At 36.4% G+C, this 26,879-nt stretch overlaps 1 protein-coding gene across 1 annotated transcript in view; it reads right to left on the bottom strand.

Annotated features, from left to right (window-relative positions):
- The window catches only part of galnt14 (UDP-N-acetyl-alpha-D-galactosamine:polypeptide N-acetylgalactosaminyltransferase 14 (GalNAc-T14)), a 297,487-nt gene that overhangs the window by 31,027 nt on the left and 239,581 nt on the right, over positions 1-26,879 (bottom strand). Inside the window, exons 8-12 of the mRNA XM_030128374.1 lie at positions 25,358-25,442; positions 17,818-17,921; positions 9,632-9,758; positions 3,457-3,549; positions 2,087-2,170 (exon numbers count right to left, since the gene is read on the bottom strand). Coding sequence (XP_029984234.1) covers positions 2,087-2,170; positions 3,457-3,549; positions 9,632-9,758; positions 17,818-17,921; positions 25,358-25,442 — 493 coding nt within the window. The remainder of the gene's footprint in view (positions 1-2,086; positions 2,171-3,456; positions 3,550-9,631; positions 9,759-17,817; positions 17,922-25,357; positions 25,443-26,879) is intronic.

Raw genomic sequence — 26,879 nt, 5'->3', positions numbered from 1 at the left:
TTTATAGTTACATTTGTATATTTAAGTCCTTATTGAAACTCTACAGAGAACTTCACATTTTCAACTGACTACTAGGTTCATTCTGTCAAACAGACAGACATCTATATTCTACATTTGTTTTTACCTTTCATGATGGAAAGTCAAACAATCTCCTTCAATGAACTCCCAAAACCAGTTTTTTGGCAATGATCGCCTTAAGTTACTTTTTGTAATAGATCCGAAAATGTGGACTACCCATCCACAAATAGTTTTCATGCTGCAGGTGGACTGAAACCCCTACTGAAGAAAGAACCATTGTCTTATACAACACTGTGCTGTTTTACTTTGATAACTGATTTATATTTATTGAGTTTCTTTTTTGTAAAACACTACTTGCTGCTCTTAGTCTTATATGGATGAAGCAGCAAAGCACTTGATCCTCTGGTTTCCACAGAGCACCCTGATTCTGTCTGGTGATGAAACACTCTTTGTCTTGTAAGCGGCCACACCTTTAATGCGTTAAGTCAAGAATAGGGAAATGCCTTTAAGCAAGTCCAACACTCAGTCCATTTTGAGGTCACATCAGAACAACCCGAGGATGAGAATACACAACAGAAATGCAATGCCTGTCCTGTTACATGTGTCAGATTATTGGAGAGTGCTGCAGAGTGATATGAAGAAGATCGAAGCCTTCCACAGTGGGTGTCTAAGGAAGATGTGTCACATTTTGGTGATCACTAAAAGTCGCCTGCCAGGTCAGACCAATGCAACGAGGCAAGACGACACTGTTCCCATAGCAACAACTCAGTAATTCAGTCCTAAATGCAGACTTTTAAGGCTTTTAGGAGGTATATTTTTTTTTATTGTGTGGAAATGCGAATCAGTATAGTGATAGTTGGTTACTGAGTTCGTGGCCTTGATGAAACTGCAGGAAAAAAAATAGCTTTCTGTGGATAGATAGATTTTTTCCAGAGCAGTTCCCTCATTCAGAATCGTTGGAGGTGCTTTAAGCCCATTATAACCTCCGCAATTTTTCATTCATCCATTTTCCAAACCGCTTAGTCCTGATGAAGTGATCAGCACAACAGGTGTGTTTATGTTGCAAAACTATGAAACTCAGGCTTTCTGTGCAAAATTACCATCCAAAGTTTCCATCTCATCATGAGTCACAACCAGATCCACACTCTCCTCCTTTCCTTTGATGGGATTTTTTTCCCCGTTCACATACAAATATTGCACAGAGTAATCATCATTAGCTTAGCTTCATTTTTTGCTAATGCAATGCAGACATGTGCACTGATGATGTTTAATTGTATCTTTACTTGCATCGTAACATTGCACAGTCTGAATGTGCATGGAACTAAAGTTTACACACAGAGTGGCTGCCGGTAAACTTAGAAAACTGCTGAAAGTGCACAGTTGGAAGGAAACTTTAAATACACAGAGAAAACACTATTTCTCAAGACAGCATTTCACCAGGGAAGAGCTGATAATAATGCTGAACGTCTTGGTGACTTCTACAGTCCATCAACATCTAAACACTGGGAAAAACTATGGGATACTATGTTCTAAACCCATCCCCCAGAGATGTCACCTTTTGGCTTGAGCTGAGCTGAGAAAAGACCAGTTCATTCTGCAGTAAACTTCAGAAGCTATGTCCTAAAATGGGCTTCACATGGACCATAAGAAAAGAGCAAGCATCTACTTGGAGAACGACAAAACCAGCTGAGATGATGGAGGTGTTACTGCGACAGCTCATCAAGGCTTCATTTCCCAACACAATAAATAAGTTCATACTGTCCAGATTATAATGTGAACTGCCTTTTAGTTAAGGATTACAGCTGAAAGTAACTGAAAATATAATTCTTTTTTTCACAGCTGGGGTACTCAAACTGGGAAAAATGTGTAAAATCATTGGAGTTCCCTTTAAAAGCTAAAAACAAATAAAGCCAGACCTCATACAATAAAGGAGAAAATCCTATTTAAGACATGAAACTGATAAGCTGCCTTGAAATGTTTCTGTTCTGTCATTTTGTGTGCTCAGCAGAAGCTTTTCCTACAGGGATAAGTCCAAAAAATAAAAACACACAAACACACACACACTTACTTGAGCTCTGGGTAGACATTGTCCAAGTACCACTTGAAGGATTTGCAGTTGAGCTTCTTGCGGAGCTCCACTCTGCTTCGGATACTGGTGACGCATTCACAAACAAACACACAAGCAGGCGGACAGATAAACAATCCAGAAGCCAGGACATTTTTTTTTGGCTCCAGGAGAAGCTTAAGTCATAAAAAATACTAAAGACAGAAAAAAAATCAACCCAGATTGTAAAATAATTGGAATGTTTGATGTGAAATAACAGTTAAACACTTAAATGTCAGCATTTACCTCTTTCTAACAGATAAACACTGAGCCCAAAGCCCAAATGTGGACTTTAACTGCAGCATGTGTGTGTTGACTGCACTTGTATCAAACATACTATAGGAACTCAGCTTCTGTTTTTGAGGATTAATGCTGGACCTCACTTAGTTTTAGAACCAAAATGTAGTTATATTAAGGTGAAAGTGAATAAGGAATGTTTGTTGAACTCCTTGATTGGAATTATAGAATATTTGATTTTAATGTATGAAACAATTTAACATCCTGCCACTTAATTCCTACAAATATCTGTTAAGTGTTTACTATACCTTGACCTATGTTTGCAGTATGGTGTATATTAATATAAGGGAAAATCCACCTAAAATCACCAGATTTCAGAAAATGCCTAGAGAAGATAGCACCCATGTAAGAGGCGTTTCATTAACCTTCATAACATGTACAAGGGGGAAACCATTAATTTGCCAACACTATAATAAATATAATTTGGTTAAAGATGCCAGCATCATATTTGTGCATGTTTTATTGAGATTTGAATGTTTTTATGGTAGAACTTGTCATACATGAGCAATATACATTTGAAATACAGGTGTGAAATAAACAAACATGGGGAATAAATACCAACATTTTAAAAATCTGTGGATATACACTAAAATTCCACATTATTTTCTTACAGTTTTCAGCGAGCTGTAATTTAGCAAATATGCAACTGTGGATTTTCCTTTACAGAAGTAATAGAAATCATTTATCTTAGAATAACTCCTGAAAATTTAAGGCATCTATCTCTGCACCTGCTTATTATATGTTACTAGTATTAACTGTGAAATTTCTCCATGGTGGGATAAAGTCATCTTATCTTCTGAATAGTTCAACATAACACCCTACAAAACTGCACAACTCATTTGTACAGTAAAGTCAGTACCACACCCCATTGTTTAAGCTGCAACATAAGGCTGAAATTTTGTCTGATGATTACTAGTAAGTATGAAGCAAATCACAGATGGTCAGTCAGAAGGCCTATGGTGGGTTTACATGGACTGACCCATTTGGCATAAGGTCTGTATGACAAATATAACAAAAAGTCACGTGTTCGTTCTTACTCTCCATAGGATTTGCCTCGAGCTGCAGGACGAGCAGAGTAGTAAAACAGCCGAAAGTCATCCATCCACACCTCAGCTGTGCGACGTGTATTCCTGTCAACACACACATGCACAAACATATAGTTAAAACATGCCAAGTCACTGTAATTTACTGATATTTATATACTTGGGCTTAAAATTAGTAATGTTTGACAGCTGTTTGGTGTATGGTATGTACATATATGGTATGTTGTGGAAATACTGGCAATGAATGTTGGAACTTAAAAAAAAGCCCAAGACCTGCAGGAATTGTCAAGCACCTCAAAAGAAGAGCATAAGAAGAACACCAGTATAAAAAAAAAAAAAAAAGTCCCATACTTAGATTTGATGATACCTGACCTCACAAAGGTCTTAATGCAATTCTGATTTTTTGTTGAAATCTGATCTTTTTTTGCGTGGTTGTTCACATTATAGTCAAAATGCAACTGCCATCAGACTCGAGTGTGAACAGTCTATGACGCTGAAGTAAATATGGATCTTACTACTATAGAACTATGGAGCGTCTGTCACATTTCAATGATGTAAAAATCAGATGAAATGCAACATGACCGTTCAGACTTGCAAAACATCAGATACATATGTGATTTAGAACCACATATGAGAGTGGCCTGGGTCTGATCAGATTTGTGCTGGTCAGATTGTCATAAAAAAAATCAGATATGGGTCACATATGGGCAAGAAAGTTAGATTTTTGCCCCTTTTGCCTGCAGTGTGTTGAGGTGCACACATACTAATATACCAGCACACTTAGCAAAAATGCACAAACATCTATTCCATAAAAGATAAATGAATGTGAAGATGGCATTTAAAAAAAAAAAAAAAAGATGATTAACATATAAATAAATCACAAACTATAAGCTTTTAAATCAGCCAGCAGGAAAATCCACTCATTAGAGAAAATTCTGATTTGGTGATTGCTTGAAAGGAAAATGACTGTCATTTAGGATTTCACTCTGATTATGGGGTGATTGCCTTCTTAACCTTCTAGCTTTATTTCTAAACCACATCAGAAAAGAAGAAGAAAAAAAAAACTTATTAAGTTTTGTTTTGGAAAATTATTGACCTGTCCAGATGTATATATATATATTTTTTTATAAAGAAACTAAATGACTATAATAGCATATCATTTGAAACAACATCACAGTTGTCATGTTCAGTGACATGATTTCGGCCACAAATATCTGATGCTACTTGCAGCATTGATACTTTTTCTTCATGACTTCTGTATGTGTTTAAAGCTAAATGAAAAAATAAAAAGCTAGAGATTCAGGGATCCACGTTATACTTTCATATAGATTTATACTTTCCAAGCATTATGTTTGTCTTTACAATGTTATAGCCCACATTATTCACTGCTTGCAAAATTATATGAATGTACTACAAATTATTATTCTGGTTTTCATGAAACTTGCTGTAAAGTTGAGTGGAATTTTTACTTATATATTATGTACTTTTACTCTCCGATTGTGGGGTCTGGTGCACTGTTCTAGTCATTCTTTTTTTTCTCCAGCTCTCACTTTCCATTCTTTTACTGACTTCTTTGTACATAAACCAATATCTATATGCAATAACACATTGAAAACATCAGCTGACAGCACTTTTGTCATTTGTTTTCCAATTCGTCTTATTAAAGTATGTAATATTCCACACATCTAATCTCTGTTACCCAGAAAACACTGCCAAATTCCTGTGCACGTTGTCAAGTTGGTGATAGCCATTTTGATTCTAGACATCATTAACGACATGTGCCGCTTAGAGCTGAACTGTAATAAAGTGCAAACTACACAGCGTTGTACTCGTCAGGCCTGGGCTGCTCTGATCAAAATGCAGCGACTGAGACTTCAGATTATAACAGGTATAAATCCTGCTGCATTTCCCTCGGTCTCTTCTCTGCTCAGTTCAGACTCACTGCGCTTTATTCACCAACACTGCACCGAAGGCACATTTTCTCAATCTCTCGCCCACATTTACTCTTTTCCTCTCATTCTTTCTTCCCTCTCTCTGTCTCTATGTAGTAATTAGCTATTAGCTGAGTTTCTCTGAGCTGTGAACGATCTCATTGAAATGACAGAAACCCTCCATTACAGGCATTATACACACTAGCTGTGGCAGTTTAATGAAAGGGGAAGAGAGAGATGATATGAGATGCTTGTAGGCGTATAAACATAAATTCAGATCACACACAGGCTTACAATTAAAAACTCACACACACACCCACAAGGTCATGGTAGCAGGCACAGCGAGGGAGGAAACAGCATAATCTTTGTAATCGAATTATTAAGCAGCTCTTTTTATTTAGCATATTCATAACCCAGACTGCCTCCAGCTAATTAACCAGCAGAGCAACACATGAGCAGACAACGGCAGCTTTGTCTGGGAGATCAGCGTTGATCACAAACATCAGGCCATCGTGATACGAATAAAAGTCACCATCTTCCGTGGAGAACAGATGTTGCCTTGGTAACAGCCAACAGGGAGCGAAATGAGCAACTAAACAGACCAGCTTAAAAAAAAAAAAAAAAAAAAAAAGTCACAGCGTTGGTGCGGATTAGCTGGTTGACAGAGAACAATAAGTTTATATGAGCCGCTTGGCATTCAGCAGCAGAAAGAATCCTTTTGGGAACTGAACCCTCTAACCTGGCAGTGTTAGTGCCTTGCTCTGTCTGTTAAACCAGAATGGGAAATCAACTCCCAACCCTGGCAGCGATAGTGCCTTGCTTACCCGCTGAGGTCTATGAATTGTTAAAGGAACTGTAAAAGGAAAAACCCGCTACATAAATATTATCAGGCTGTGGTGTTTTAGTGGATCCCCGGAGTTTTTTGTTGATGAAGGGCTGCAATTTATTTTTTGGCACGTTCTGTCTCTGCCTTCACTTCAGTTTGTCATGAAAACGCTTTCCAGAATGCATTGCCTAAATATGACATTTCTGTGTAAATTAATTGTTGAAGGAAGACATGTCGGAGTGTACCTCTATTTTTATGTTGTATTTTTACAATATAGATAGCTTTTTGGTTTTTGTTCCACAGAGGACTAATATAATATTCTTTTGGATCTGAGGTTTGATCTATATTTCAGACACCATCAGAGCAGTAACACAAAGTCATCTTACTCCGGTGATTATTGTGACTGATGGAAGTTTGAGTCTCATGAAGGGCGAACACACATAAAATTTGGATTTTTTTAAAGCTTAAGTGGGAGTAAACTGCTGTATCAATCAGACTGCAGTGGCATTTAAGGAGTAGAAACATTCACATTTTATTGCTTCACCAGCAGGAGTGAAAAAGATGCACAGGCAGTCTGTAGCACCGAACACTACCAGTCAGGTCTTGGTCACTCAGAGAGCGCAGACCACCACCAAGACAGATCGTCAAAACAAGGTCTGGACTGTCACAGTTTAGTCTGAACCATGGATCAACAAACAGTGAAAAATAATAACGGCACATAATAACTTTACACCTTCATAAGCCTCATAATCACATTAACCTGTGTTGAAGATAAGCTATGATTTCATCATCAAACTCCATTCTAGAGTTGTATCCAGTGGTGAAAACAACAGGGCTTCTAGCTTTTTATCACTTTGTCACTTTCTTTGACCCTAAAAGTTGTTTCTTAGTAGTTTTGATGCTTTGACAAAGATGTCATGGTGGCAGAGTGACTCACAACTCACTCTAGTGGTCACAAAAATCCCCTGGATCTTCAGTGTAAATAGATTAAATCTAATACTTTGGTCCGGGGATCGGGTCGTCGAGCCCCCTGCCGTTGACTGCCACCCAATCCACAATGCATCCAGCCCCTACAGTTCCCTCGGCAGGTGGTGGGTCCACCGAAGGATGGGCCCACGTCACTCTTTTGGGCTGTGCCCGGCCGGGCCCCATGGGCAAAGGCCCGGCCACCAGGTGGCTCGGGCATGTGTTTTGGATACCTCCTGGACGCCTCCCTGGGGAGGTGTTCCGGGCATGTCCCGCTGGGAGGAGGCCTTGGGGAAGACCTAGAACACGCTGGAGAGACTATGTCTCTCGGCTAGCCTGGGAACGCCTCAGGGTCCCCCCGGAAGAGCTGGAGGAGGTGTCTGGGGAGAGGGAAGTCTGGGCATCCCTGCTTAGACTGTTACCCCCCTGACCCGGCCCCGGATAAAGCGGAATATAATGGATGGATGGATGGATAATACTTTGGTGAATTTGGCTTTTATTATATTTGAAAGTAGAAATATTACATATATCCCCTTTAAATGAATGTCATAAGTAGCAATAGGTTCAAAGTTTTTATAACTTACTTGCTCTCAAAACTTTCCTGAACACTTTTTTTATATCGAGCCTATTGTGACCAAATTGTGAAAAGCCTGATGTGAATACACTGAAAAGTTGTATATCATTACACAGTTGTTGTGTGTTGGGTTTGCTGGTTCAGACTCTGTAGAACCACACTGAGCCAGCAGGAAATCCACAAACACTGCTGTTCTTCCAGAGAAGAGAGAAGAGAAACCATAATAAAAACAGTTCAAACACTGGAACAGATTCCTTATACTGACTCCTATCTTTCTGATTCCTCTTAGTGGTGATGTGATGTAACGTTACTGTAGTTTGGGTACATTGGCAGTACTATAATAAACATATGTTAAGAATAAACTCAATACCTACATTTGAGCACGTCTAGATAACCTGTGTAATTTAAACATTATCAGGAAAAAATGCAAGAAGTATTTGTTTTATTCCACATTTATTTACCTCTGCTTATGACAACTATTTTACCACAGTGTTTTAAGTGCTTATAATCATCATTATAATCCTCATTTATCGTTTGTGTTCTCTCCCAAGTCACACACATAATCATTTATTATACAACATGATATAGTGAAGTTAATACACTAGCATGTGTTACAGTATATAATAAAATATCCCCAGATGGACACCTTTAGGTTCAGGCTTAAGAGGCTTTTTATCAAAGATTATTGTTTGTCATACCTTGTTGTGTAGAATGTTATGATAATTAATTCATAAGAACACATCATGTTATGTTGACCCTTCACTTGATTTGTCATTTGAATGGACTCTGCATCTTATTATATCTTTGATTAATCTATTTATAAGAGATCAATTCCCATGCATAACCTGAGTATAATAGTCCTGTTAATGGATTATTGGGCTGCCTGTAAACATCTTTCTGTATGAACTGTTTGAAAGGGGCAGAGAACAGACTACAGCTTATGCTAATAGGATAATATTGTACTCGCAGCTCAAAGGCTCCCAGGCAGCTGTAAATCCACTTTAACAATGATGTGAGCAGCGTTCAGTGGCTGCGACACACAGCTCAGTGTGCAAGCACGGCATATCTGCTTCCTCTGTGTGTATTATGTCAGTCAGGCAGTGAATCAGTCAGTGGGAAGGTAGTTTGACGGTCTGTTAGGTATGTCGGTTAGAGTGTAAGAATATATTATGGGGTTTTAGGAATTTACTGACAAGCCAGACAAGCCATTTGTTGGTTTGGTTCTAAAGTTAGTCAAGCAGGCCTTCAGTTATGCAGTGAGCAACACATGTAGTGGGTCAGTTGAAAACTTTTCCTAAAGATATGTGCAAACCCTTAAACTGCATGAACAGCACTTAAACTTAAAGAAACACAACCGAAGAGGAAGATGATACTGAATGACAGCTCAGTAGAGCTACAAATAATAAGACGAACTGTAATTTTTGATCATGAAAAATAAAAATCTCCTTTTTTTCCATTTATTTTTATATATTTTAAAACCAAAAAAAAATCTTCATATTCCTTTGTTTTCTAAAGGTTCAATATGTAAGATTTCTGGATGCTTGTGTGTGAAGGAGTGTGTTTAATGTACTAGCAGTAGGCGTACAGTTTGGCCTAAATATAAGCAAAAGAGTCACTAAAGAACTGAAGAGAAGCCTGAGGATTTTCCCCACTAGAGTCTTATAAATGAATGCCAATGTATAAACTGTTGACTCTAGGCAGCTGAGGCTTAGACATGGAGTTAGCTAATGTCAATAAACACACAAAACACATGTGAGGACCTACGCTTTTATGAGTTTATTATTGGGTTTTGACCTGCACTTTGTACTTTTTTGGTAGAATTGTCTGAAAATATACTTCATCTTAAAATATAAAATATAAACTGAGGCTTACTTGATGTAGGTGTTGGCGTTGCCCTCAGGGAAGACATATGGGTGCTTCTTCCTGAAGACGTGACCCACTCGGCTGCAGGGCAAGATCTCAAGACTGCCACCACACTGCCATACCCGGAATGAGATCTCTGCACACACATACACATAAAAATGACCATGATCACACACGTACAGAAGTGGCATCATGTTATACTGTATCTTTGTAAAATGAGTCATTAGGTGCATTTCCATTCAGTTCACATTTGCAAAACATCTAAAAATGCAGTTTATAGTTAATGTTTATTAGAATTTAACAGAGCTATAAAATATAAAGCAAAGTGTAAACGAAACAGATTTGCTAAATTAACCCATAAAGACCCAAATGTACACCAGTGATCAAGAGCATCTACTGACCTAAAATGTTTAATAACCTTAGAGCCACTAATCCCATCAATACATGTAAATAACTGGTGTAAAATGCAGTTTGTCGTCTTTACATGATTATCAGATATGACCCATCTGGATGTTCAGAGGCTCTGTAGTGAATGTGGAAACACTGGCATCGTCTACAACATTGATTCACCAGTAAAACTCATGGAGTCTGATAAATGACAGTGGATGGAGATACATAGGTTATGTTCAGTTAATGATATATTTCACTGAAGTCCGTTTTTCTTCAGTTTTCTCTCTCTTTGGTATAATAACCTTCAAATGTACAGGGTGGGGAAGCAAAATTTACAATGAACATTTAGTTGTTTTTTCTCAGCAGGCACTACGTCAGTTGTTTTGAAACCAAACATATATTGATGTCATAATCATACCTAACACTATTATCCATACCTTTTCAGAAACTTTTGCCCATATGAGTAATCAGGAAAGCAAACGTCAAAGAGTGTGTGATTTGCTGAATGCACTCGTCACACCAAAGGAGATTTCAAAAATAGTTGGAGTGTCCATAAAGACTGTTTATAATGTAAAGAAGAGAATGACTTTGAGCAAAACTATTATGAGAAAGTCTGGAAGATACTATTAAAGAAGAATGGGAGAAGTTGTCACCTGAATATTTGAGGAACATCTGCACAAGTTTCAGGAAGCGTGTGAAGGCAGTTATTGAGAAAGAAGGAGGACACATAGAATAAAAACATTTTCTATTATGTCAATTTTCTTGTGGCAAATAAATTGTCATGACTTTCAATAAACTAATTGGTCATACACTGTCTTTCAATCCCTGCCTCAAAATATTGTAAATTTTGCTTCCCCAACCTGTAATCTCAGTATGATGATTAAAGTACATGATATGACAGAAAATACCTGATTTTCACTGAAAAAATGCAAAACAGAGAGCATAATATTATGATAAATGGTGATAAATCATTTAAGAAAGGTTAAATACAGAGAAAAATAAATTGGGAACTGCCACAAAAGTAGCACTGGGTCTTTATGGGTTAATAAGAAAAACAGAGGTACAAGATTTTATGGCAAAGAAAGGAAAGACATGCCGTCATGTATAAAGTGTTGCAGACAGAAATGTTAGACAGTCTTTGATAAATTTATAGTTTATAGTTAAACCCAGAAAAACAGTTTGGTTCAGGATGCAGATGTCAGTGGTTGGTGTCCAAACTGCCAGTATCGTGATTTGGCCACTGGCAAAATGGCTTTTGGATCCAGAGGTGACCGCATTTGGACGAAAATGGCAGAAATAACGAAGCCAGAGGTGCTGCCTTATTTATGCTGGAAAACTGTAAACTTCACTAAGCACTGCGTAACAAAGCCATTAACCATAACTACAGTCAAGGTGTTGATTAGGAAAAAACACATTTATTCAGTAAAATGAAACTCTGCAGGCTGGCATGTCCAGGAAAAAATACAGTTGACTAGATATTTTTAGAGAGAAACTAATGTAAATCTAAGGGAAGTTTCCATCAGTGGTATTATAACTCTAAGATATTTCAGCATTGGCTTCAGGAATTATTTCCATTTGGTTATAGAATATAATACTCAATATAATACTCCATATTCATATTATAAAATAACTTATTTTATTCACACCACTGTACTGGCTTTTTCTTATGCCCATTTTAGAAAACTTTAGCACAAATTTAAGATATATTTGGAATCCTGCCATCAGAGTCTCTGTGTTGTTTATCTGCAGCTTTTCCATTCTGGTTCTCCTCACTAGTTTAATATCCTGCACATCATGGCTAAGTGGGCCAAACCTCACTAAATATTTGATGACCTGTCCGTTGAACTCTGATTTGTTGGTTTGATTTAGTGTGTCTGAGGGGAAATGTAGAACTCCATACTCTGTGTTTGTTCATATGACCTCCTTATCGTGCTCTCATTCTCCAATTTGAGCACAGCAACACATGAAAGTCCCAGAGAACATCACTGTAGTTGACTTTATTGTGTTTTGTAAGTCGGAGTTATTTAATTCAGAAAGCAGCTGCCTGTCTGTAAACTCAGGAGGGAGAAGGAGAACTAAGACCGTTTCCCCAAAGAAAAAGAAGCTGGAAACTTTTAGTGCAACTGAGAGGGAGAGAGTCATAGACAGAGAACGGGAAAAGGAGAGGGCGTGAGAGAGAGAGAGAGCGAGCAACGGGAAGCGAAAAAAATGAGAACACGGACTGGGTTTGATGAGGAAGAGGAGAGATAGAAGTCGAGATGAAAAGCCAGAAAGTACAAAGGAGAACAAGAGGAGATACTGAGATACTGACACAGAGGCTGAAACACATGACGGAGAGCATGTGAATTTGTGTGAATTTTTAGCCACTGCAGTGAGGACGTGGTCTACAAAGTGAGGACGCTCTCACCTTCAGATGGACCCTCACATTGATCATAAAGGATTCAGGCCCGTTATGGTTAGGATTGTGCCAGGGTGAGGGAAAGCCTTTCAGTTGTGATGAGTGAGTAGATTTAGGCAGGGCCTGACAGTGTTTCATATGCAAAAATAGATGTATGTGAAATAAGGTTGTAACATTTCTGAATATGGGATCTACATTTGATTATTTAAAGCACTGGAGAAAAAAACAAGTCTGAGCAGAATTTCAATGTCAGACTGATCAATTTGAGCTGCATTCTTGCGTAATTTTAACCCATAAGGACCCCGTGTTACTTTTGTGGCAGTTCCCAAATGAATTTTTCTCTATACCTAACTTTCCTTAAGTGACTTATTACCATTTATTGTAATATTATCTTCTGTATTTTGTGTTTTTTCAGTGGCAATCAGGTATTTTCTTACATTTAATTTACTAATTATGTCAGTGTTCATAAAAGCTAAGAATAAAGTTGAGGGCTATTATATCAAAAACAGAGAAAACTGAATGAAAAAGTGACTTTTTCAGCAAATCTATCATTAACTGAACATAAACCAAGTGTGTCCATCCACTGTCATTTATCAGCTCCATGGGTTTTACTGGTGAATCAATGTTGTAGAAGATGACGGTGTTTCCACGTTCAATACAAAGCCTCTGAACATCCAAATGGGTCATATCTGATGACCATGAAACAATGATAAATTGTATTTTATACCAATTATTTACAGGTATTGATAGAATTATTGGATCAACAGGGATTAAACATCTTACATCAGTTGATGGTTTTGGTCGCTGGTGGATGCTTGGGTCTTTATGGGTTAAAATCATGAAATTTGAATCCTATTTCCACAGGACTAGTATAACCTTTGGACCACTGGAGTTTCCTGACGTTATTCCTAAATTCTTATGTCAAGGGCCGGTTCAACATGCACAGATAACTGTTGAAAGGTGGAAAAATGTTCCTTAATATAGTTGTCATGCATCACATCCATCTAATCATCTTTTGAAATGTCTCATCTAGATTATGTTGTAACATGAACCTCCTGAATTTCAACCCAAAACAGCAAACTGATTTGTCACCACCACAGCCTCCACTATAGTCAACCAGGAGAAAGGCTGAATAAATTCATGTAGGAGCCAAAAAAATTTTGCAAATCCAATCGTATTCCAGAGATGTCAGTTTATATGAGACTAATATCATTGGGCCTACGTTTGCTGAAATATGGAATTTGAAGTGGAGTTTTACTTTACAAATTACAGACATGGCAGATTTGTTTAATGAAATGTTTTAAAATAAGTGGTGATACTGCATGCTATAATATGTGATATTTTCTGAGACAGTTATAAAATCACATGTTGCAATCTTACAATTGATGCTGAATTTTCTTTGAGTCTAAATAAGCACTTGAGTTTATTTAACAAATGGATCCAAATTTAGAAAAAAATGTCATGAATCTACAGCCTGCAATACCGTACTGTAAGTAATTTAGAAAGGCTTGAATCAAAGGGGCTAATCAACTAAATTAGTATCTTGGTTTGACATTAAAACACACATTCATGTCTTCAATGTAAAATTCTAATTAAAATTCAAATCCAAAATTTGAAATTAAAAAATGCTTACATTCCATTGCAACATTCCAAATTTAAATGTAAAATGTGAATGTCAATTCTAATTCTGATGTTAAATTCTGAATTCAAATTTAAATCTAACAATAACATTCTAAATTAAAATGCAGACACAGCATAAAACCAAAATATACAGGGTGGGGAAGCAAAATTTACAATGAACATTTAGTTGTTTTTTTCTCAGCAGGCACTACGTCAGTTGTTTTGAAACCAAACATATATTGATGTCATAATCATACCTAACACTATTATCCATACCTTTTCAGAAACTTTTGCCCATATGAGTAATCAGGAAAGCAAACGTCAAAGAGTGTGTGATTTGCTGAATGCACTCGTCACACCAAAGGAGATTTCAAAAATAGTTGGAGTGTCCATAAAGACTGTTTATAATGGAAAGAAGAGAATGACTATGAGCAAAACTATTACGAGAAAGTCTGGAAGATACTATTAAAGAAGAATGGGAGAAGTTGTCACCCGAATATTTGAGGAACACTTGCGCAAGTTTCAGGAAGCGTGTGAAGGCAGTTATTGAGAAAGAAGGAGGACACATAGAATAAAAACATTTTCTATTATGTCAATTTTCTTGTGGCAAATAAATTGTCATGACTTTCAATAAACTAATTGGTCATACACTGTCTTTCAATCCCTGCCTCAAAATTTTGTAAATTTTGCTTCCCCACCCTGTATTAATATAATTTATGAAGACATAAAAATAAGGGGCAAATCAACTACATTAATTTCTTTGTTCAACATCATAGCACATATCCAAGCTTTAAATGCAAATTCAAAAACATATTCAATTGTAACATTCCATATTTAAATTTAAAACCTGAAATTGAAATTCCAATGTAAAATTCTAAATTCATGTTCAAATTCTAACTATAAAATTCCCAAATTCCAATCCTAGTGCTTTTTGTCTTTAACAAACATTTTGTTTTGTTGCGTCTGACGTTGTCATTGTCTTACTGCTTTTATCTTGTTACGTCTTTTACAACTGAGGTCTCTCCACTTGTCTTCAGTTTTAAATTGGAAAACAAAGTTACATATCATATTATTGCTGTTATCGTATTTTCCTCTGTCGTTTGGTGACCCACTAAAACATCTCTGTGAGCTATTCCCAATGCTACATTTGAGAAACACAAATGTAAAGGAACTGAGCAGCTTTTGGTGAATAAAGAATAAAGAGAAGAAGCAAAAATAGTTTAAAGTGTAAATAATTATATTATTAACTTTCCTGCCTGCAGCTAAAGAAAGTCTATTCTTCTAAAATATTTAACAACTTGTGCTATAAAAAGTTGGAGAAAGTGCACCCGTCAAAATAAAAACAACTTTTTAATCTATCCATGTTCAGAGAAAGAAGGATCCAATTTCTTCTTATTAATATTATTAGTTTTTCAGGAATTCAGGTGAATTCACTAATTATTTGACAAACCAAATGCAAAAATTTTTCTTGAACTTATTTAACTTAAATTTTTGATGCCAACAGTGAAAATATGTTAAAAAAAACAAACAAAAAAAAAAAAACTTAACAAATACAGATAATTATCAGGTCTTGGAGGGTTAAATAAATACAATTTGAAGATGATATCAAAGTTTTGTATTGAAAGACATTTTTCTTGAGAATATTTCTCCTCTTTTGTTCAAAATGATTTCATTACATTTCGAGTCATCCACAAAAGCAGTTTTGTAGACCCGAACCCATGAACACTCCCACCCTGCTGCACCATAAAAAATAAATAAAATAAAAGACACATATAAAAAAATAATAAGAGCCTCAGATATTAGTCACAGATTACTATTAATAAGACTACTCTGGAATAAATGAGGGATCTACCTCTTATGTGATTCAGAATAGTTCTCCTCTTTAACAAAAAACACTTTATTTTCCATTGCATCCCTAGAATTTATCCATTTCAGGTCACATGTCCTTCTCTGGAAAATAATGTGTTAGAGCCTGTTAAGATCTGTGTGTGTGTACATGAGTTATAGAAAGTCAAAGAGGAAAAACAGACTAACAGTTTTTCATTGATCTGAGAAGAGCAGCAGTGCAGTAATCAACAAACTGACTCCAACGGTATATTACTGAACACACACACACATTTTAAGATGACTGGAGGCGGGTGGCAGCAGGAGAGCCAGATGTTGGCGCTGAACGGATGTCAGACTGTAAAAGACTTCTAAATGAAAAGTTTCCTCCGTTCAGCTGATACTAAAGGACCTCTGTGCTCCCATCAGTTAACATCAGCGGTGTGATAATTTCTTCCTCTTCGTTATCTGCCCGGCTGTTTATGATCCAGTTGTGATAAGCATCTAAAAAAAACAACCCTGTCTCCATGAAAACTGTGGTGCTTTCACTGGCGAGTGTGCTTTGGAGGAAATGTGGCTGGTGTTTTTAATAACGAAGTTTGACATTTGTATACTGCAGAAAAAAGCTCTGACTACTACTGAAATATTTGGTCAGAAGATGACGTTGCAGTCAGAAAGAAAGTTCCATCCAAAAGGTCATGTACACATTTACATAGAAACCTTTTCTATTTTCCTCCAGGCATTGCATTTTTTTAAAATATGAAATGTCCTGAATAAATCAAGATTTAATGTTTTTAATCATTAAAAACATGTCTTGATGTACCCTGCGGTGATGTGCAATGATATTTTTTGTATGCATCAGTATGGTCTCAATATAACATTATATAAATTATTACATTTTCACCAGCTCTCTCCAGCAGCAAAATGATGAAGAAAATGAAAATATACTGTCAGAGTATCAGAGTTACATGAAATTAGAGCTCGCTGCATGTTAACAAAACCTGATTCCTGCTCTGTTTACACTAAGATATTAATCAAATGAAATTAGGATGTAATCATTTTCATCTGGAAAAAAAGGAAAACTTCACTTTATATCCTGGTGTTTGGAGCAGGGCATAAACATCCAGTGAAGATTTCATCAGACACTATAATGAAGTTCTGAGTGTTTTAATGTAATTGTCATCTACTATAATTTCTCCTGCGGGCATCAATAAGTGGGGTCTGTAATCACAGTTGCACCAATTGAGAAACTCTGGGCCGATGCTGGTGTTTTTTTTGGTGTTTATTTTGTTTTGTTGTTATTTCTTCCCCCATTTTGTGCCAGGGGAAACAGAGAAATCTTCATTATCCTTCTGAGAACCAGCAATGCATTTTTGTCTTCTGTAGGAGACAAGAGAAAAATCTGTCCACTGCAAAGGAAATTCTATAAACAAAAAATGTAAAATATATCCGAAAGAACTGTTGCATCATGCTGTTTCCAATCAAGGAAATTATTATATTATATTATATATTTATATTATTTATATATTTATATTATATTATTATAATGTAAATGTTATCATATTTGTCTGCATTGTACATCTTAGATATTTATGTGTATATCAGTGGCAATGAGTTTTGTTGGAATTACCAACATGCATGAATAAATACAAAAAATGTCTATTTGCTGCTTATGCTTCATGGCTATGCACTGAAAAAGTAAAGTATTAGAAGAGGAAGATATGGAAAAAGTTCAGATCTGTAACTTTTTAAGGAAAAATGTTAAATATAAATGTAATACAATTTGATTCCCTACGTTGGCCATCAAATCAAAGCTGCTTTGTCTAGTCTTTACCTGAGTACAGTAAATATAAAACCCTACCAAAAGTTGAAATGGGTCCAACTGAGCTGGATTAAACAGCCTATAAAAACCTCTGAGACCTTATAAACACCTCATCAGTCTCCAGGCTCCACTCAGACTCACCAAAGTTCTCCCCGCCCCAGATGTCCATGGCAGTGTCGTATTTGCCGAGGTGATTGAACCACGATCTGTCAATCACAAAGAGGCCACCTGCGATGATGGGGGTCCTGGCAGAAAGAGAGAAAGAGATGTGGAAAAGGCAAACACAAGAGGAAATGTGCTTGTATAAGTACCTACTATACTCTCATTCCATACTGTCTTTAGTTCAGTTTAAACATGCAGTCATGAGTATGTATAATAATCATTAATGTGTAGGTTTAGTTATTACACTAGATGCTTGGGTTTGGTTTAATATGGAAAATATCATATAAAATAGGCTCCTAACATATCATGTCATATTTTAACCTAACCATTAGTTTTTCTAAACCCTAACAAAAGCATTGGAGACGTGAATGCCACTCTCTGGTGGTAGAATCAGAGGTGTCAAGTAATTAAGTACAAATACTTTGTTGCCTTACTTAAGTAGAAATTTTGGAGTAATCATTTTTCAGTTGACTTTTTACTTCTACTCCTTACATTTTCATGCAATTCTCTGTACTTTCTACTACTTACATTTTAAAAAACAGCCTCGTTACTCCTATTTAATTTTGGCTTGTTTTCATTCTGGCTTGTCATCATTCAAATAAAAAAGAACTATCCAGATAAATCGTGTCATCTGGATAGAGTGAATTTGATTGTGATTGGATGAGAAGTACAAATATAGACCATTCTGACATCATATTGGTTTGTATGTGATCCATTGCACCTGACTTTTGCACCACTTTAATACTTATAGGTAACTAGTCCTCATATCTTTTGCTCCATGAAACACATGTTAATGCTCAGTTGTACACATATATGGACTAAAATCCATTCATTTTCAATGGGCATATATGCAGCAGAAACAAATAGACTAAGTGCATCCCAAATGTTTCAACATTAATATTTTAATATAACAATATAGTCATTATGGCCTTTAGGTGGGGTAGTGCACTATAGGCCCCTGTGGCACCGCCTAAGCTTTTGTCCTAATGGAATTTTTTCCCCTTACATTTACTTTTATACTTGAAGTAGTTCTGAAACCAGTACTTTTAGACTTTTAGTTACTTTAATACTTCACCTTAAGTCTTTTTAAACCCTAGCTTCTATACTTCTACCTGAGTAATGAATCTGAATACTTTTGACACCTCTGGGCAGAATCCTGGATTTTCTAAAATCACCATCTACATCAACTACCTTCTTGTTATTGAGGAAATGCAAAGACAGAGAGGTAAAAAATGCCTTTGAATGGTAAATTTAATCAAGATCACATGAACCTATGGCAGTGTAGTCTGGCTGAAACAGCCTATGGCAGACCTTCTGAGGTGGACCCATCTGAATCACATTTTCTCCTCTTGTCTTAGTCAAAGTATAATGAGTTTTCCACTAGTTTTCTGTGGTTCATGGAGGTTAAGCAATGTGCACTATATGTCTGTGAGAGTTAGAGTTTCCCTTTAATTACACAATCCAAGAGTTTCTACCCTCTAAAATTTTGCTTTGCACCACTGCTTCTGCAAAGCATCAGAGACTGAACTAGTGGATCAAGAGTTACTCTAGTTCTTTACTGTCCAAAGTGATTATTTTGCCAATATTTCTTAAGGCAGAGCAAAAAAAAAAAAAAAAAAAACAACAACAACAAAAAAACAAACACATTATACAAACTTTGCAGGTAAAAGTGGACATACGGTCAAATATTATACAAGAATCAATATGATAAACTCACTAGACCGGCAATATTAATGTCAAACCACCCACTATGCAAGACTCTGCAAAATTTTGTAATTACACTGATACTTGAGCCACTTAAGTTGAATGCTGAGTGAAAAGGAAAGCATGGACAGTGTTGTTATTTAATGACCTTCTGTCTGTAGAACCCCTCTGAAAAGCAGATCAGATGACAAATTAAGGTCCATCTGAATTCATCACACAACCCTACGTGTGTCCATGATTTCCACAATGTACAACGGTAGCATGGCTTTCTGGTGATTGGGTTGAATTTAGTGAAGACCAGCTTGTTATATTTTCTGTCTCTCACACACACACCAATACAAGGCTGAACTTTGATCTGGACAATGTGCTGAGTGAATCGCCGAGGGCCAACACATGTCATCAAATACCCTCTGTTTATCAGCAATTATCCTGCTGTGGCTTCCTGCAAATAACACTGTTTGTGAGACCCAGTGTGTTAGGGCATGTGAGTGGGCGGGTGCACATAAAACCTTTTCTAGCTGTTTGTCCTTGTGTGTTTAGAGGAATGTCAGTTTGTATGGAACATGTTTTTGCTATAACGTGGAACATTTATGTGCTTGCATGTCAGGAAATATAAATAGCATAAAATAATTTGGGAAATGAATGTGACAAGGCTGATGTTTGTGTGCATATCCTCTTTTAATTGTATCTTAACAGATAGGACACCTTTTTAGGCAACATTTTGTCAGCCTCTTCAGGGTGTCCAAAATAAATTATACTGTGAATAGGGTAAGTTTTATACATCCGTGCAATTTTGTCTGATGATCCAAAATGTGCATGTACAGTATGTCACCAAACTCACATCCTTGCTGTGTCAACTGTAAAGATGCAGAAATATCTGACAAGTACATGACACTTCAACCAACAAATGAGTACAATAGACTGTGATGAAATTCACTGTTGATCCACAATTTTATACAAAATCTGCTGTAAAATCAAGCATTTTAGGTTCTAACAAACCAATAAAAGCCTGTGAGATTCTTGATGGATTGTTTAACACACTCCTTACTTATAAAGGCTTTGATTTTGTCTTTTTTTCATTTTATTTATTTATTTAGACAGGGACAATGCACAAACATACATTAACCTTAAAAAGGAGAGATGTAGTGTGCCAGGTTCTAGCACTAATGCTAATTTCCACCTGTAGTCCCTGGGCAGGCTGATGTTATCATTAAAAAAAACAGACATTAATTAAAACTAAAACATTAAAAAACTGTAAAAAAAAATGTATATTTATAACTCCATCTGTATATCATTAAAAAAACAGACATTAATAAAAACTAAAACATTAAACAACAGTAAAAAATGTATATTTATTACTCCATCTAAGTAAAATATTCATTCACATCCAACCATTCACTCTTATGTCCCACTGCAGTCTGTCACACTCACTCTAAACATGTTTACATCACATTACATTAGGGCTACAGGTTTGGTTTGACAGCAGCTGTTTTTTCACCATGTGGAAGAATGTGTGATAGTTTGTAATTGTTAGTAGTTCTGTTGGTAATGTGTTCCACTGTCGCATGGCCACACATGAGAATGCTGAATTGGCAAATGTTTTGTGTCTTGGAATCCTGCACTCGCCGTGTGCTGTTGATCGAGTAATTCGAGATGTTTTTCCACAACTCAAAGATATAAACCTTTTCAAGGGAGGAGCAGCAGAATTATTATAATCAACCAGCATTTACATTATAATATATTATTTTTGAAACTGTCTTATCACATTACAATAGCCTGTTCAATAAATGTAAACATAATGAAAGAATGACAACAACCTCAAATCTGTTTTATGAGCAGCAATGTTTAAGCGAAAAAAGAAAGACATTAGTGGCTAAAAGGAATGCTCTTATTAAATATCTGTAACTGTAGATAATGGCTGCAAGCATCAAATGTCACCTGTAGGCTACTAGGTAATATTTTATTTTCTTGTTTTTCCATTGCACTAAAGTCCTCTGCTGCTTACTTGAAATCAAACACAAAGCACATAAGCCATGCAATTCTCTCAGTGCCATCTCAAATCGATTCTGCAGAGAAAAGTTCCTCTCTGCATGCACAGAACTCATGCAGTTGTAGCCCAGTCAGGTACGCGTTGCTAAACACATAAAAAAAGCACTTTGCAAGTTAAACCCCCATAACTGTGAACGTGCTGCCTTTACTCCTACTGTATCTCATCGTCTGTAAAAATGCGAGGCTGCTGATTCAGTTGTAGCTTCACAGCTAAAGCAGGCAGTTCTTTTAGGGATAGATAAATTATATATGAGCATTATTACCAGACATCCTTTATTTGGTACCAGTTATAAATCAAATTGAAACCCTGACTGCAATGTATGTTCTCAACTGAGAATACTGTGAGGCAAAAGTTGTGATAATATGTTGTAGTAAAGTCTTACGTGGAAAATACAGTCAGATAATGTCACACTGCATTATGGAACAAGTGGTGCTAGGTAAAACCCCTCGCATGGACTGTAGCTTATTTTGGCATCGATCCAGCTGATGTCATCATGTCAATGCGTGTGCTGATGTCAGGATATCAACTGCCTCTATAATTGTGCCAAGTTTGAAGTAAATTGAAACAAAATTGATGTTTTTACAGACATTTGAAATTTTGCCCATCAAAAGTAAATGGGAGAAAAAAAAAGATTTAAAACATTCATAAAAAATTTAAACTTTGACCTACTTTTCCCAAAATATAACCACACCTATTCTGGGGCACTGGCAATCTATAAACCCAATTTGATATGAATTCAACCAATACTTTTGCTACTAGAGTGTTAACAAACAAAGAAAGAAGCAAATCGAACCAAAAACAGTACCCCTTGCCTCCCCTTTGGGGGGCGGGGTAAAAATGATCTTTTTGCAGAATCATAACAGTGTTGATGTGATATAATAATCAGACAGATGTGTTTGTTTTTATAGCCCTAAAGGTGGTCATCATGTCCAGTGGTAAATTTCCATTCTCTGTAATTTAACACTTTATTCTTTTTAATACCTGCATGGATAAGTTTTTGTCATGATGGTTAGACTGAATGTAAGTGTCCTCACAAGTATATTGTACATGTATTGTACCCCAGATGGACACAGTGACTCAGTGCAGCCTCCACAGGTTGACGTTACACTGACAGAAGCATCACACTGACAACCAGGTAGAGACAGGCCGTCATAATAAACAAGCTGCACTCATCTCTATACATGTAACTCTGCAGCGCACACAAGTACACACACTCGTGCACACACACACAATCATCACCATCCATCCATCTGTGAGTGTTTAACACTCTGCCTCCTCTAAAAAAAACAAGCACCAAGTCAGACAGTCACAAGTTGGCACAGCGGTGGATCTGGGCTCCTGCCACCAATCTCTGACTTAGGAAAAAGGAACAGAGCCAAAGTTTAATATTTATATCTATGTGTGTGTTTGTGTGTGTGTTATTGTGCATTTGGCATGAAGCTGCCCTGCTTTGTCTTTGTTTGTTCATCACTCTACACCAAATGACTGCATTAAGCCTTGTTGGTTTTATTTGAAAAACATTTTTTTTATATATTTGCAATAAACAAACCCCTTCACCACTGCCCATCAGTCACAATAATGGGTCAAAACACACAGGGACATTTGTTAACAGGAAGGATCTGTATTATCTGTCATTATAACAGTGGTGGGCCACTTCAGCTCTGAAATTAACCACCACAGTCTGAGAAAATGGGACCCCATTTCAGATGAAACTAATAAAATAAATTTCCTCACACAATTTATTTATTTTTTTATGTCTAAATATCCTATTGAACATAATAGGTGCTTTCAGACCGATCTCCTATGAACAAAGTACCACCAAGGACTTCTTTTGTTTGTTCGGTAGCCTGCAGATGGTTGTTATAGCAATGTCAATGACAAAATGAGTCACGCCGCAATCAGAGCTGTGTGTTTGTCATGTGTTTTGTGATCGTAAGTGAGAAATTAGTCACAATTGTCGTTGCATATTGTAAGGCTGACTTTAGCAGCTGATGTATTTTCAGAAGTATCCGTTTTTGGGAGGTTACAGCTTTGAAGGTGTGGACGCCAGGTGGAAATGCAGCAAAAGTTTCCATTTGTAAATAAAAATGTTTGGACAGGCCTTGAATATTAAATAGAGAAAGCCATGTAATAAATATGATAAATTTAAAATGTGAATGTTGGTAATAGGATTGATGTGATCTGATGTTGACCAAATCAGACATGTTCATTCGAAAACTGAAAGTAGAAGTTTGAGTTATGTGAACATGTAAAAATAAACACTAATTTTCCAGTCTTTAATTTGTAGTCACAATCTGAAGATAATACGTCCATCAGCTTGGATCAGAATTATTCCAAAATGTTTCAGATATTGTCTCTTGTTCTTGTGGGTTGTTTCCTGCAGTAGAACCAACAGTATCACTATCAGGTTTGGGTTGAAGCCTCTTGGTACCTGGTTTACCTTTCAGAAATATCTGGATGAAATCATCCACCATCACTTTTACATCAACCAAAGCCAAAGTCTAAGAGGAGGAAATGAACTTGTGAGTGTCATTCTGCAACCTATCTGTTCATATATTTTTATCATGCCCTCAACCAGTTGACCATAATGTGGTTCTTGGTGGTTGAAATGAAAATGTTGCAACACTTGCACAAATTAATCCCAAGAACTGATCTTTGAGGGGAATACTTGATAACCAATGCGTCTGCCAATCTGGAGCCAATCAAAATTGTAGCTTCACATCACTTTGGACTGCACCAAATTCATGTTGCAGGTATTGAAAGCTGATGTTTTTTTCTGAATTTTGATCACTGAGAATTTATAGAACTAAACCACTGACTATATTTTGACTTGTGCTTGACTCAAAATCCTGTAAAACATTCTGATATGATACACTTATGATATGCATGCTATTTTTCTTCTGGTAGCAAAATCACCCTTGACCATATAGTCATATAATAAGGAATTGTCAGTTTGCATTCTTGAAAACAGGTTTTTTTTTTAAAAAAAGATGTTATCAGGTGTTTGTAACCAAATTCAACATAAGACATTTTTCATTGAAAGGATCATTAACATATTATAATCTGGATGTAATGTCACAGTAGCTAAACTGAAACAATATAAGCGTAGAAAATAAAACTGACTGCAAAGTGAAGGACAAATACTGTTACACAACCGCAAAAGAAAAGCCAAACCCACACAAATACACACACACACTGAAAAGCACTCAAACCACATTTAGCAGCAATTAAAACTCTCCACTCAAGCTTGAAAATGGGAAGTAAAGATCAGGGTTAAACGCCCACGGCAAACTTTTTCCTGCAACTTTATTATTTATATAATTATTAATGTTGTTATTTTTCTTTGAACATAAGGGAAAGCTTGCTCTACACCCAGTGAACAGCCGGGGGAGGAACCTTACATGTTATCAACCAGATGGAGCTTTCAGGTAGAAAGTGGAAGCAGTGATATAGCAGAAAAACTGTGTCTCCTATAGAAGATGCTTTAAAAACACTCCCCAAAGTCCATCCTTTTCTCTTTTGCCACTAACACCTGCTCTTCACTTTCTCCAGCATTTTAAACTTTCCCATCTTCACTTTCACTCTGTTCTTGTTTGCACTTTTGAGGTCAGGATATAGTGTTTTGTAAGTGTATTGGTTGTTATACTATATTTATTATTGACTGCTGTCTCTAAGCTGCATTGCTCCACTGAGACGTTAAAGTTGTGCTCTGTACTCTGCTATGTGCGGTGGTGTTTGTACAGTATTTGTGTGTCGGTGCGTTACTTGATAGGCTGGGTCGGGTCAGTCCGTCGAGCCCTCTGTTCTGGCGACAGCTGCTCCCATTTAAAATGGAGACTCCAGTCAAAACCTTGGAGACAAAAACAAATAAAAGTGCATAAGGTGAATAACGTGCTGCATCACTGCTGATCAAGCGGTAAAGTCACACTTTTTTCACACAGATTTTTTTACTCTTAAATGAATTTTAAAAAACTTGACATATGGAGAAATAAATTAATTTGCATTTTTGTTAAGAGCTAAAGGACAACACAGATATGAAATTCTGGGCTGATACAAATGTTTAAAGCAATTTAGCCGATAGTCAGTGCTATTTTTTCCCCTTTATTTTGTTTTTGTTACAATTTATTTGTTTTTTTCCCAGAAGAACAAAGAAATCTTCATCTGAAAAACATAATCAAACTGTCCATCAGCCAAAAGGAAAGAATGAGCACAACTGTATGAAATAAAGAAACTGTGAGGAAACACAACAGAACAAACAAATAGAATAGAACAGAATAGAATAGAATAGAATAGAATAGAATAGAATAGAATAGAATAGAATAGAATAGAATAGAATTGTATTTAGCTTTTCCCTTTTTATTTGGTTAAAGCGCTGTACCTAAATGTTATGATGGCTGTAAAAACCCCACCTATAAAACACAACAGATACACATCAGCCACTGTTAAATGTTACTTTATCTGGTAATAGACCGCTGGTAGTCAACAAACTAAATACTGGTGGATGAAATTTGAAGTTGATGCTGAGAAACTTTAGTGTGAAGTCTGGCAACAGTCTGACTCACTGATGCTTAGTAGAAAAAATATACACTTCTTATTATGTAAATTCTTTTCTTTCTTTCTTTCTTTCTTTCTTTCTTTCTTTCTTTCTTTCTTTCTTTCTTTCTTTCTTTCTTTCTTTCTGTCTTTCTTTCTTTCTGTCTTTCTTTCTTTCTTTCTACCAGCAAAATATAAACATTACTTGACAATTTATAATGGGGTGCTTTTTCTCGTCATGAGAATGTTCTTAGTCAGAACACAGAAATGTTTAGTACCAGCCCAACAAACAGTCTTCACCACAGTCCACAAAACAAATAGTTGTTTATAGATTTCTGTTTTGGCACATCCTAATCCAACAGATTTGATGCTGGTTGAGTTTCAGCCATTCTGACACTTCCCTCCTGTATTACATTCACTATGCTAAGCTAAACTAACTGTTTACTGGCTTCCTGTTCATATTGAATAACATTAATAACATCTCATGTAACTCACATTTCACAAAATACTGAAAAAGTCTCTGAAAATATTTTTTTCTTCACAAATGGCACATTTACTATTCAATGTAACAGTCTGTTGTTTCATTGTTGTCTTCTGAATTGATATTTCTCATCTCTGATAAATTCTACTTTAGCAAAACAAGGAAAATCTGCACACCAGTAGAGCTCCCATGTTCAGCTTTATTTCAATCATGATATTTTGAGCATCAGGGCTCTTCTTTAGATTTCTACCACGTATTGTAGTTTCTCAGGTC

Source organism: Sphaeramia orbicularis, chromosome 24, assembly GCF_902148855.1.
Source record: "Sphaeramia orbicularis chromosome 24, fSphaOr1.1, whole genome shotgun sequence".
NCBI lineage: Eukaryota > Metazoa > Chordata > Actinopteri > Kurtiformes > Apogonidae > Sphaeramia > Sphaeramia orbicularis.
Note: the sequence above shows the minus strand (reverse complement) of the source record. Positions and strands in the feature narration are given on the sequence as shown.